This window comes from Charadrius vociferus, unplaced genomic scaffold (genome assembly GCF_000708025.1).
Source record: "Charadrius vociferus isolate BGI_N301 unplaced genomic scaffold, ASM70802v2 scaffold38, whole genome shotgun sequence".
Classification (NCBI taxonomy): Eukaryota; Metazoa; Chordata; class Aves; order Charadriiformes; family Charadriidae; genus Charadrius; species Charadrius vociferus.
In genome coordinates this window covers 3562928-3575172 of record NW_009650176.1, presented here as the reverse complement: position 1 = coordinate 3575172, position 12245 = coordinate 3562928, and the positions used below count along the sequence as shown (strand labels likewise).

Genomic DNA, 12245 nt, shown 5'->3' with positions numbered 1-12245 from the left:
GTCCAGACAGCAAATGAGCATGGATGATTAAGACAAAGTCATTACGGAGGAAGCTACTGTGATCACCCATGGGCTGGAAGGAGTGGGAAGGCCTTCCCTGCAGACATGGTGACGCCTCTTTCCTTAGGTGCTTCTCATAGACTCAGGACAGAACTTCATTTCCCAGCCTGTAAAATGCAGACAGTAGCTCAAGTTTCCTTGCAGCTGGCTGAGATGTTCCTCAGCTTTCTCCCCCCTGGCTCTTTCTGACCTTTTTGCTCCCCGAGCTGGACGAGCTCCTGGAAGGAGCCACCAAAACAGCTCTTTCACTCTGTGCAGGCTTATCAACCCCACATTCAGCCCTCTTTCCTTGGATGCTTCCTGCAGGCGTTCCCTGTGCGGTCCCGTTTGTTCAGGGAGAGGTTTGCAGGTAACGATGCGATTTTGGAGTCACAGACTTGCCCCACGCAGGCACTGCAGGAGCTGCGGTCCTGCTCCCTTGCACCCTATGATGACCTCGTGGGGTGAAAGCAGCAGACGCTATGCAAGAGAAGGCCCTTCTCACAGCCCCCTGACGAGCCCCGAGCAAAAAAAGACCCCCTGGTTTTATGGAAGAGGGCTCAGAGACCCATTTACAAGCCCTTTTATCTTTCCACCTGCGAGAGAAAAGGGATCTGCAGTGGTGCTTGGCTCGTGTTCTCACATCCTCCTCCCACGTACAATAACCAAGTCAGCCCACGTTTCCCACAGGAGAGATGTACATGAAAGCGATTGCTGATAGCTCAGCTGCCGAGGGAGGTTTTCGCTTTGGGCAGCGTGGCAGCGTAGAAATTGCCATCCACCACACGAAGATGAATCGAGGGGACCAACGCAGAGTTCTGGCCAACAAACTTGATCTCCTGCATCGACGGGGGATGCAAAAAGAAGATCAGACCTTACCTAATGATCTCATGTTGCCACTGTGAATGTGGGTATCAAGGAGATGATATAAGCGTGGCTGTGTTAGGGATGACTCCCTGCGCCATGGCTGAATTTTGCACATAAGGAAAGATTTCAGTGCCCTGGGTGAAGAACAGAAGGTCTTTTTCCCCAAACATAAAAGTACTTACCCTCTGAGCACAGAAGTGTCTTTCTGCTATCTTACTCGTAACCTTTAGATTAATTTGCTGTTCTAAAATGTTTGTAGGTGACATAATGATGGTTTCCTTTTGAAGCAATTTATTTTACAGCTAAACTGCTGGTTTATATCCTGAAAACTCAGCTACAAGGTTCCACAGCTTTTGGGGGGTCTCCTTGGGATTAACATACCAAATTTCTGTTTCTCAGACTGCACTATCTGCCTTTCTTAGTCGTCCTGCTACGAGGCATTCCTCCAAGAAGGTGATTTTCCCTCCTGCTCACCATATCTTTGGCAGAAAATGCATTTTAGTTAGCTAATTAAATACAGTTGTGTTGTACATCAAATATCAGTAGAAATATAAGACAGTAACATTATGTCTACTCTGAGAACAAGTTGCAATATACACTGTGTCTGTAATATATCACTGTGGTAACAATTTGATGTAGCTGTGCTTTTAAACCTTTGCTTGGCAGAGTGACTAGCAAGCACCAGGGTCTGGCAAGTAGCTTTCGGGAAAGAGGATACAGTAACGATAAAGACGATGCTGCAACGATGAAGACAAGGTTCCTCCTACATGCACCTTCCCAAAGATGATGCAAAGCCTTGACGGCCTATGGAGGAACCCGTGGAGCCACAGCACAGGCAGCTGCTCTGCTCCTAGCTCCAGCTTCTTTGCCAGCACTCAACTCAAACGCGCCCGTGTGCTGTCCTTTCCTGGGTTTCTCCTCCCAGCCCCATTTCCAGCGCTCGTATGAGGCTGTGTCCTCAGCTTTCTGTTACCCCTCTGTCTCTCCAGAGTATTATTGACCCTATTTTTCTGCATTGTACATCAACTTGTATAATATAAAGAAAAACTCCTCCGCTCACACTGCCTTGTGTGTCTATGTTTTGGGTAGGGCATGCTTGGGTGTACATCAGAAACTGCTATTTTTTCTCCATTTTGCACTTTCCTTAATGCGAACAATTAAACTCCTCTGCTGATTGAGTACTGGTGTATCCCAGCATTTCAAGTTCTAATCTAACCTACAAGAGCTTAATTCCAGTGTCTTTCACAAACTGCAATTAGAGAATGATTAAAATTAAGCCCCTTCTGGAGCAGTCAATAGAAGGCATATTGATAACTTGCCTTCACTACCCATTTCAGTGGAGCAAAAGAGGGAAATCTTAGCTAAGCACAACAGCTAAATGTCAACTGATAGAGGAAATCTGTGGGATGCTCAGAAGGCAGTAGATGTAGCCAGTGTTTCTTCTGAAGTGCAGAGAAGTAAATAAAGATACTTTTTCTGAGCAAAGTTTATATTGCTCGGAAAAGCGGAGCATGCTAAATCTAACATATTGCTCATCAAGTTATGATTTCCACCAGATGCATAATACCTACAGTTCTTGATGACCCACTCATCTTACACCACCAATGCCCGTAATTCACCAAAAATAGTCATGAAAAGAAGCAAGCAATATTAAGTACCTAGAAGCAGAGATGGGCTCCTAGAAATTGTCAGTATCCATGGCCAGGTTCACTTGGGCACTGGAGGACGCAAGCACAAGGCTCACATTCATCTCCATTCGTATTTTTAGTCAAAGCTTAAAGAACAGTAAAACAAACTAATCTGTAAAAGAAAATACATATTAGCATTTAGATTAACAGTTATTATCTCCATTTCCCATCACCAGACAACAGTGAAATACATGATGATGATTTAAGATTTTCTTTTTCAAAAAGGTTAAGGGCTCCGTGAATTCAAAGGGCTGGGAAACACTGGCCTGTAAGATAAATGGCACTGGCCCCAACATGTGCTGCGTATCCTCAATACATCTGGACTCTAGTTGGAATTAAAATTCATATTGCAGTAGCAATTAAAAGACAGAACTAGGTCATGAGCTGTTGTTCAAGGCACTATGCAAGCAAAAAATGAACAAAAAAAAAAAAACCGAAGCAAGCAGCATTTGCCCTAAAAATTTCAGCACTGAGTAATTCAGAAATGTGAGAAGACAAAAAGAGGAGGATACAACAGGAAAATAGGAGTTGGGGTGTATTAGCATCGCCATGCTATGCGCTCACCTTTTCACAAGCAACGGCTGTTACCACCAGGCACTTCTCAGTTTGCATTATGACAATTTAATTTCAAGGAGAGGACAGGGAATGACTGAACGGGCGATGCTCAGCACCCTCCAAGCGCTGAACGCTCGCTGGTGTGCTTGGCCCTGTACGCATGGGGCTGGTGCTGCACGTGTGATATGTTTCTTTACAAAAAAACGCGGCATTGTTTGCAAGAGTCATTTCTGTGGCTGGAAGATTTTTATAAAAGAAACCATAGCAACCCTCCTAAATCTACTGGAGCAGCAGTTAACAATTTGCTATGTCCATTCTGGTATGCAGCTTTTTCTTTTCTCCCATTAAGTTCTGTATCTCCGTCCAACTGTTTTATTCTATATGGAAAGGATTGTATGAGAGATATACCCACAATGCACTCTATGGTATATCATACTCAGTGTGACAATGCACATTGTATTATCCACATTCCATTCGAGATGTAGGAAATGAGAATGAAATCTCATTGCTTCAATCCCTTTTTCAAAATTGCACTGAGAAATTTTGGGCTGTTATCTGCAGGTTAGCATGGAACCTCACCGCAGACTGCTTTTCTGGTTTTGCAATGCTGCACAATATTATTAACGAAGGTGAATACCCACCTTCAATTTAACGGGTGTCTCATTTTCATTCACTCAGTCACATGGGCAAAAAAGATGGTTGAACGAAATTTTAGCAAAGCGAGAGCCAGCCACATTGTTGTTGATTAAACCTTGTTTTTAGTATAATTTAGCCTAAAAAGTGATCTCTTAACGAAAAATGACTACGCAGGAGAAAAGTACCCTCCTTCTGCAAGACTTTGTGGGGCAACTTTGCCTGTTAAAGCCTGATATTATTGGGAAAAAAATAAAATATCATTTTAAATATGTTTCCAAAATAACCCTCACTACGCACAAGAGCTACGGGTGGGATTGATTGATGCGTACAATCGTCTGACAGCTGGGAATGCGTTTGTTTCATCTACGTGGCTGAAATGCTGGATGTGAGGAGAGCTGTACCAGCACTGCACTGGTGACACGAGGAGAGGAGAGGAGAGGAGAGGGGTCTCCTCCTCAGCATCAGAAAAGCAGCAGTTGGTGGCTTCAGAGAGACAGTAGGTGGAAGAGTTGCAGAGAGTAGCTGCCCGTGTGCAGCCACGGGCTCTGCCTTGCCTTCGCTTCCCCGTGGGGGTCTCCGAGCCAAGCCACGTGAGCTATCTCCCCAGACTATCCACTTGTTGGGTACTCAACCTCCCGACTTTATTTTACATGTATGCAGCAATGAAAAACGCCAGAAGTCTAGATCGATAGAAGTATAAAAATACATGCAATCAATGAAATTCAAACGGACAGATTTGAAACACAACGCCAGAGGCGCTCCATGCTACCCACGAGGACTGCAGCTAGCGTTACCTTCTGCTCAGTCTTCTGATGTTAAAAACACTTCTTTTTTTCTATATGTTTATCCTGGGCTATAAGGTAAATTGGATCTATATTCTCTTGAATCAATTCTTCATCTTCCAAAAGATGTCCAAAATAACTGGCAATAGCTAATTTCACCACTGTTTATCATATTTATTCTTCTGTACAGTTACGTCCTCTGTCCCTTATAAAGCCTGCACTGATGGTCTTTAATCATCAGGAAAGGTTTATATAAAGGCAGTGAATGCATATTTTTAATTGTTTGTGATACATCCCTATGCAAGACCCTAATTATTAATGGTAACGCACCATCAACAAGTCAGAATACAACACTCAGCGAGACGCTGTGTATACTTTGCAGGGAGTTGAGGAAAGATTATGCATGTTCAAAATAGATAGTGGTCATCGCTATGCGCCTGACAGCAGTTTACACTGAATTTTCTGAGTTGTTGCTGGTGGACTGTCAGGTGCCATACAATGCCACAGGAGGGGGTCACAAGTGTAATTCCACAGTGAGAACAAAGCTCTTCAGAAAGGTGTTGCCAGGAAATGCGAAAACAGCAAAAATGACAAAGTTGTTGCTACAGAAAAACACCTCAGTATTATTCAGATTTTGACAGCAACTGAAGAGGTTTTTTAAGATTCACCCGCAACTGAAGGGAATATCTTGCCAGTAATAGATTAACTCTTTTATCAACTCAGAAAACAATTAAAGACTTGGTTGAAAGATAACATATTTCTCTCTGGGGCCACTGATGCCTCAAACCTTGGAAATACCAAACAGTTTCCAACAGTTGTTCATTACCGTAACGGTTCGAGGGAGACTCCAGTGTCTAATCATACTGCTAACGCAGCTTCTCGGAACGTAAGCAAATTATACTAAAAAAAAAATCAAAATGTTTAACCTTTGAAAGCATACCATCATTTACTGCTCATAACGCTGGAGATCATTTTGAAAGACACCACTGTCAACTAATGAATGAAAATGAACACACTCTTCCAGCTAATTGCACTCACAGCACAATACAGCAACATGTAGTATAGACAAGGTGGTTCTTGAAGGTTGTGAAATATAAAGTTTTCAATCAATGCTTTTTACTCAACTACTATAGTTAATTTGGGCCTGGAGGAGATGCTTTGTTTGTCAGTCATGGCTACATGACAAGGCCGTCGCACGGACCCTCAAAATACTTTACAGCTTAGATTTCTTCAAATACAGGATATAAAACCAGTTGCTTTCTTCCTATTAGCAATTACTGTCATCCATTAGGTGACATTTCAGTAGTTGCCATTTAAATATACTAAGGCTGACATTCAGGTTCAGAATTTCCCTTTCTGTAGCTCTGAATTTTTTCATCATCTGCAGGTCAACCAGGAAAGTGTCTTGGGCTCTCTCCTCTTGCTCCCTTCCCGCTCTTCTGCATAAGAAATGAAATCTTCCTTGGACATCACTAGATGTCACTACTGGGTGTACACAAACACACAAAAAACCCCACCTGCTTAGGAGCTCTGCTAATTGCTGAACTGATTACCCCACTGGGAGGAAGAAATGCACTTTCCCAAAGAACTATGTGATTCAAAACTTGTGAAAGGATGAATCTTTCGTGCATGAATTTTACAAACCGTGGGAACATGACTGACGTGTTACATCATCACACAACCATGATTAATGTATGTTGCACATCACCAAAGTGAATCTGAGAAAGGTTTGGGCCTGGGACCACACACGCAGGTTTCAGTGTGACTGTCCTCTGCCCACCTCTCCCTCTCTGGAGGGACACAGAGACAGAAACGTCACATGAAACAAGAGCAATGTTGGATGAAAGAACACTCTTGAAACATGCCCTGGGGAGATGGCAGCTTGGGGTTGGGCTGGACCGCAAAGAGGGTGAGGACTGCTGCTCTTCCAGGCCTGGCTGCTCTCAGACACAGAACGGGCTTTACAGCAAAGGAACACCTGGAGAACAAGCAAAAACCTTTACTGTAACACCTTTGATTTTATCTGTGCTGTTGTCATACCAGCTCAGCTTTTCCACTTAGAAGCCACTAGGCAGCTACTAACAAGCTTACTACTAATTGAGGTAGTTATTATGTTGGTTTAGTCTTTTGTTAAGGTTAAAGACCAAACGGGGTCACCCACAATGTTGTGTTGTTCCCTTCTGCTGGAGACTCTTCCCTGGTCACGCACGTGGCACTGCTCTCCCCAAGGTCCTACACACAACAAACATGGCAAGTCCCATCACAAGGACATGCTGGACCATGGGACACACCTCCTGCTCCAGGCGCTCCTCCATAGCCAGTGACCACATTGGGCTGCGTTAGTTGAAGTTTGCTACGTGGCTGTGACCTGGGGGAGCAGTAAACCAAGTGGCTGACGTTCAGCCAGTGCTTGGCTTTCCCAGGGCCATGCTCCCAGACCTTGCTCAATCCGCACGCTGTGCGGGCTGCACGCTGGCTTTTCCAGTCTTTCCGCTTTCTCTGCCACAGGCTCCCCGACAGCTGCAAAACAATAGCGAGAAAATTTCCTCTACCTGTACTTTAAAACTTCCTTTAAAACTTGCCTTTTATTATGAGTACTACTTGGGCTTAGAACTGGAGGTTGGTATTGTTTCAAACCCCTTAGCCCGGCGTAACTACCATTTATACCAACTTTGCCACGGAAGCCTCAAGCAGGAGACCTCAGCACGCTTCCACGTTGATACAGTGAAGCCCGTCAACCGTAGCAATGCCCACAGCCCGGCGGAACAGCCACAATGCATTGCCTTTGTGTCACCAACCCCAAAGAGCAGCAAAATACATCTTACACAAAGGAGGGAATGCTGCCAAACCACAAAAATCCTGCTCTTGCCATCGCTCGCAGCACGCACACCCATAGCTTTGCTCTCACAGAGCTGCTACCCCGGGGAAACAGCGAAGACTACGCATCCCCCTGCCCTCTGCCTTGGGTGGGGAGCAAGGAGACATGAGCATCCTCTAATGAAGAACCGCATGAGAATGACATGTCAGTGACTACAGAAAACACCTCTTACTGTACATAGTTTGTATGCACAAAGGAAAAAACAACCACAATAGACCGCTCCAAATCGCCACACACAGGATTTTTGATACAAAATGAGCCGAACCACTCTTCAACAGTTTTTTTGGCCAAGTTTTAAAAACTTTTCAATAAATTTGCATGAACAGCCACCTCTAAAATTCACAAAAGGTAGTAAAAATTAAGAGACGCCTGACCTCTGCCCATTGCCAGAAGGAGGTCCTTAAACAAAAATAGTTGCATATGTTTTGTTTGTTTGTTTGTTTGTTTTTTTAATAGTTCATCAAAGAAGAACGGATGTAGAAAAAAGTACCTTCAAAACTATGGTTATAAAGTTGAAGTCAATGTGCAACCAACACTTGTGGGGCTCTCCAAGGATTAGGAATTGACTCCATGGGCTGGGGTCAAGGGACAGAAAGGGACTTACTGGGAGAGACTTAATGCTCCTGCTGGGACCTTGCATGGAGGAAGAGAGAAGAAATGTTGCTGCCAAGGGCCGCTCCAGTCTCTCCCCTGGCAGCAACTGCCATCCCACCCTTCCAGCCGCTTGGCGCTGCTCATGTTATTGCCTCCAGCACTCTACTGTCCCTAAGAGCCATGTAGACGCAACAGTAAACTATATGACATCTCCGTGCAAATAGATATCGCTAATATAGCATAGCTCACTTGCAAATACAAAACACCACAATCTTTGCCATGTAATGAAGATGATTAAAGAGCAATCCGTTCATTCTCAATATTTCAATGCAACCAACAAAAAGCCGACAAATACTTAATACCAACTTCACTTCGGTGTAAGTTTCGTGTACCATCTGGAACCATCATCCATTGCATTTTTACTTCATTTCTATTCTGGCCCCTTAAGTATCTTAACCCAGCAATGACTGCAATGCTTATAGGGCAACATCCGTATTCCACACTACCACTGCTGGCATCCAGCAAACACGGGCTGATGGTTTGCAGAGCACCAGGAATGGCTCATGACTATTTATACTTCTTAACCCCATTGTACCAAAAGCTTTTAAGTAATTAGTTTTCCCTCATTAACAGACGCGCTGCCCGGGGAAGAGCACACAGGTGCTCCCAAGCCCCATCCTGGATTACAGGGCAGTGCTGTATGGTCCTGGAGTGGAAGGCTCAGAAGTGCCAAGCTGGGCTGATGAGGAGGAGGGTAACACAACCACAACGTTCGTACAAATGCGTTGTTCTCAAGGCAGAACTGCAGGTGCTCACTTGGTAAGATCAGAGACCGTAACAGCAATAAAAATATTCACAGGGCATTACCACAAACCCATGCATTCAAATGAGAAAGATGAACAATATTTATCAACATCACTTTTGTGGAGACCCAAATGTACCTTATGAGACATCAGGTGGCATACTGATTTTTTGCTAAAGTCGCATCCGCTGCTAAAAGAAGCAAAGTTTATATACCTCATGTACCAAAAGGTAATCTACAACCACAGTCAACAAGGCGAGTAGAGCTATTCCACTGCAAGCACATCTCTAATAAAACATGTGGGGTTTGTACCTTCTTACTGACACATCTAATCCATTATTCCATTTTTCTCTTTTATACTTTTAGAAGCAAAGTAGACGTTTGGTAAAGTCTAATTTAATATTATCACTAATGCATTCAAACACATCACTAAAAACTGTGTTGCTAAAATTACATTACAGAAAAAACAGGTAAAACAGACACCGTTATCTCCTTGAAAAATATGGGCCTTACGCTCCAGCACCTACTGATGTGAGTCTACTGAAACCAACAGGATTACTTATGTGAATAAGGATTACTCCCATGATTAAGGAGTGCAGGATTACATCCATTGTTTGCATATCTCCTGTTATTTACATATCCCTATTTTCACCTCTTGTGTTTCTTTTTCTTAAAACATGGGGCATTTAATTACTGTTAGCACCAGATATCATTATGCTGTACTTTTATCCCCTCAAAATTTGGCTGTCTTTTGGATGTCAGAGAAAATGCTTTTATGATCAAAACAAAGAAAATAAAGTAGAAGCAGCAGAATCTGGACTATGTAATTATAAAAACAAACAAATAAAAAGAGGGAGAGCTTGTTATCCACAATGAAAACTTATTCCAGATTCATTTCATATTCATGCTCCTTCCCATGGCCTCTGCCTTTGGGAGCTGATTATTTATATCAGTTTTTTAACTGTGCCAAATACCGAGTTACCTGAGAGTTCTCAGGCAATGCTGATAGTACCACTACTGGAAAATAACAAAAATCAGACAAACAATTGAAACAAATATTCTAGGCAGGTATACTGATAATGAATAATAAAGCCAAACATTTTGCTGCTTTTCACCTTATAAAGAAGCGGTAAGCCTGGTCTTAGTTCATCACTGCCATATGCTTTACATACAAAATACACTTCCTTTCTATCCTTAGAAAATTTGGGTAAATTACCAGTGCTTTTCAACTATTTTGTGACACAACAGAATAGTTAATTCATGGTAAGAATGTTATGCAGGTCCCAGTTCCTGTTCCCAGCCCAATCAGAAAGGTATTTAGCTGAATAAAGAGCAACAACACAAGTTACAACAGGGAACCAACATTTCTGATGAAAAATAACACACCTTCTTTCGGATTCTCCAGTTTGACATTGAATTACATTAGTCTCAGTTTCGGTTGCAAGAAACCAGGCTTGGATCATAAATATGTTTTGTTTTAGTCGTGTGCTACAGGGCTTTGAAAATTTAAATAACACAAGTTAATTTAGGAAGGCTCGACTGTAACTTTAGTGTCAGTTCTGTAGGTACTGTTTACATGTTTTCTAGAGTTAAAAATAAATATATTGAATGCCTTTTCAGGCTTCTTTAAGTCGTTTTAAAAGCAAAAAGAATGCAGACTATTTTTAGAAGGACTGGTAAAGCACTGCACATTATAGTTATTGCACACTGCAAAGAGTTTACAGCGGATTCAGAAAACGCCAAAAGTTGCACAAACTTACCGCAGCTACCTGTTTTCTTCCAAGAAGAGTAGTTTATGGTCAAGTACATTTGAGTTACAAAAGACTGTGTGTCCCGGGTCCATTTTGCATAAGGCTTAACCTGAAAATCCACCCGACTGTGTCGGGCGCAGCGGAGGCGCGGAGCCTTTCCCTCTGCCGAAGGCATTTGGGTGCTCTCCGGGGACCGGCGATGGCCCGAGCGCGGCCGGGCCAGCCGCCACTTGTTGCGACGGTGACAGGAAAAACCAGGATCTGCCCGCTCGGGCTGCGAGGGCATGAATAATTCATGCCTTCCACCTCCCCGCATTAGCATGCTGCTCAGGCAGCTCCAATGAAGCAATTCATTTTGTCCTTTGTCTTCAGGAAAAGCCTGCTGGATTAATGAGGGTTATCTGTGATGATAAAACCCGGGCCTGCTGATTTATTTAGTCTGATTGGTTAGACTGTGTGTCCCTAAATGCAGGTTTTACGGCCAGAATATAAATTCGGTTGTGCATCCTCAACCTCAGGCAGGCGTGGGCTGTTGGGCTACAGCAACAATATCCAGCTACAGCACATGAATGTTTCATCTTCTTGGCTTAAATATTGAAGCCGGGCGCTTTCTTCCTGAGTGCTTCTCGAGGAAAGTTAAGAGGAATTCTCCAAGTACGCTGCTCGCAGGTGGTTTTGCGCATATTTCTGTAATGACCTCTTGGACTGCTAAATAGCTAACACCTGGCTTCCAAAATGTTTGTGTTCTAAGTACAAGATACTGAAAAGAAAAAGACAAACCCGCAATGGAAACCAGCAAATTTAAAATTTACTTTTTAAAAAAATGGTCATATATTGCAGTGTTATTTTTAAAAGGTTTTGAAAGTGGTATTTTCCAATGTGATATTTTAATTCTTATTTAATGTTTTTTAAATAATTAGCCGTGACATCATTTTATTCCTCAATGTTTACCATCTAGAAATCTACAATAACAGAAAGTGATAATAATGAAATAATCCTAATTCTGATCAATTTATCACAAAACTAATAATTGAACACAATGAAGGATTTTTTTAATCAATTACCTATGTAGTTATAGAATGCATTATTGGAATGTATAAACACAGATTTTACCATTTTATCTGATAGTGCCGAGAGCAGCACTGGAATGTTGGATTAGTTTTGGTATCCATACTCTAAATAGGACACTGGCAAGTAAGGAAGTGTAGAAAACCACTGCAGAAATCATTTGAACTCACTAAGGATAAAGGTCTTAAAAATATGGGATTCAAGCTGGTTTCTGTCAAAAAGGATATTGAGAGTTAACTTGACTGCAGTACACAAAGGGCTTTACAAGGAGAAAATACCTCCGATAGAAGTACTTCTGAGGTACATATTTCTAATGGAGAAGGTGATTACCTACTACAAAAATCTACTGAGTGCAGTAGTGACCTCTGCATTTCCTAGATACCTTTCTAGGAGATTTGCTTTTGCCAAACAAACAACAAAAAGTTACCGGACAGGTTTAAAGACTTAAAATGTAGAGAACATAAAAACAAATTTCTTAAAATCCTTTCAGCATTGTATTTTTTCCTGTAGTTCATTGACATCTACAGGACAAATCTTCCTATCAGTTGCATATAGTGATTTTGGTAATCTTTAAATAAAAAAAAT

General features: G+C 42.4%; 1 protein-coding gene across 1 annotated transcript in view; it reads right to left on the bottom strand.

The window, feature by feature from the left end:
* Positions 1-10878, bottom strand: part of LOC104293259 (chromosome unknown open reading frame, human C10orf90) — a 69441-nt gene extending 58563 nt beyond the window's left edge. Inside the window, exon 1 of the mRNA XM_009892749.1 lies at positions 10602-10878. Within this exon, the coding sequence (XP_009891051.1) occupies positions 10602-10878 (277 nt within the window). The remainder of the gene's footprint in view (positions 1-10601) is intronic.
* Between the last annotated feature and the right edge of the window lie 1367 nt (positions 10879-12245).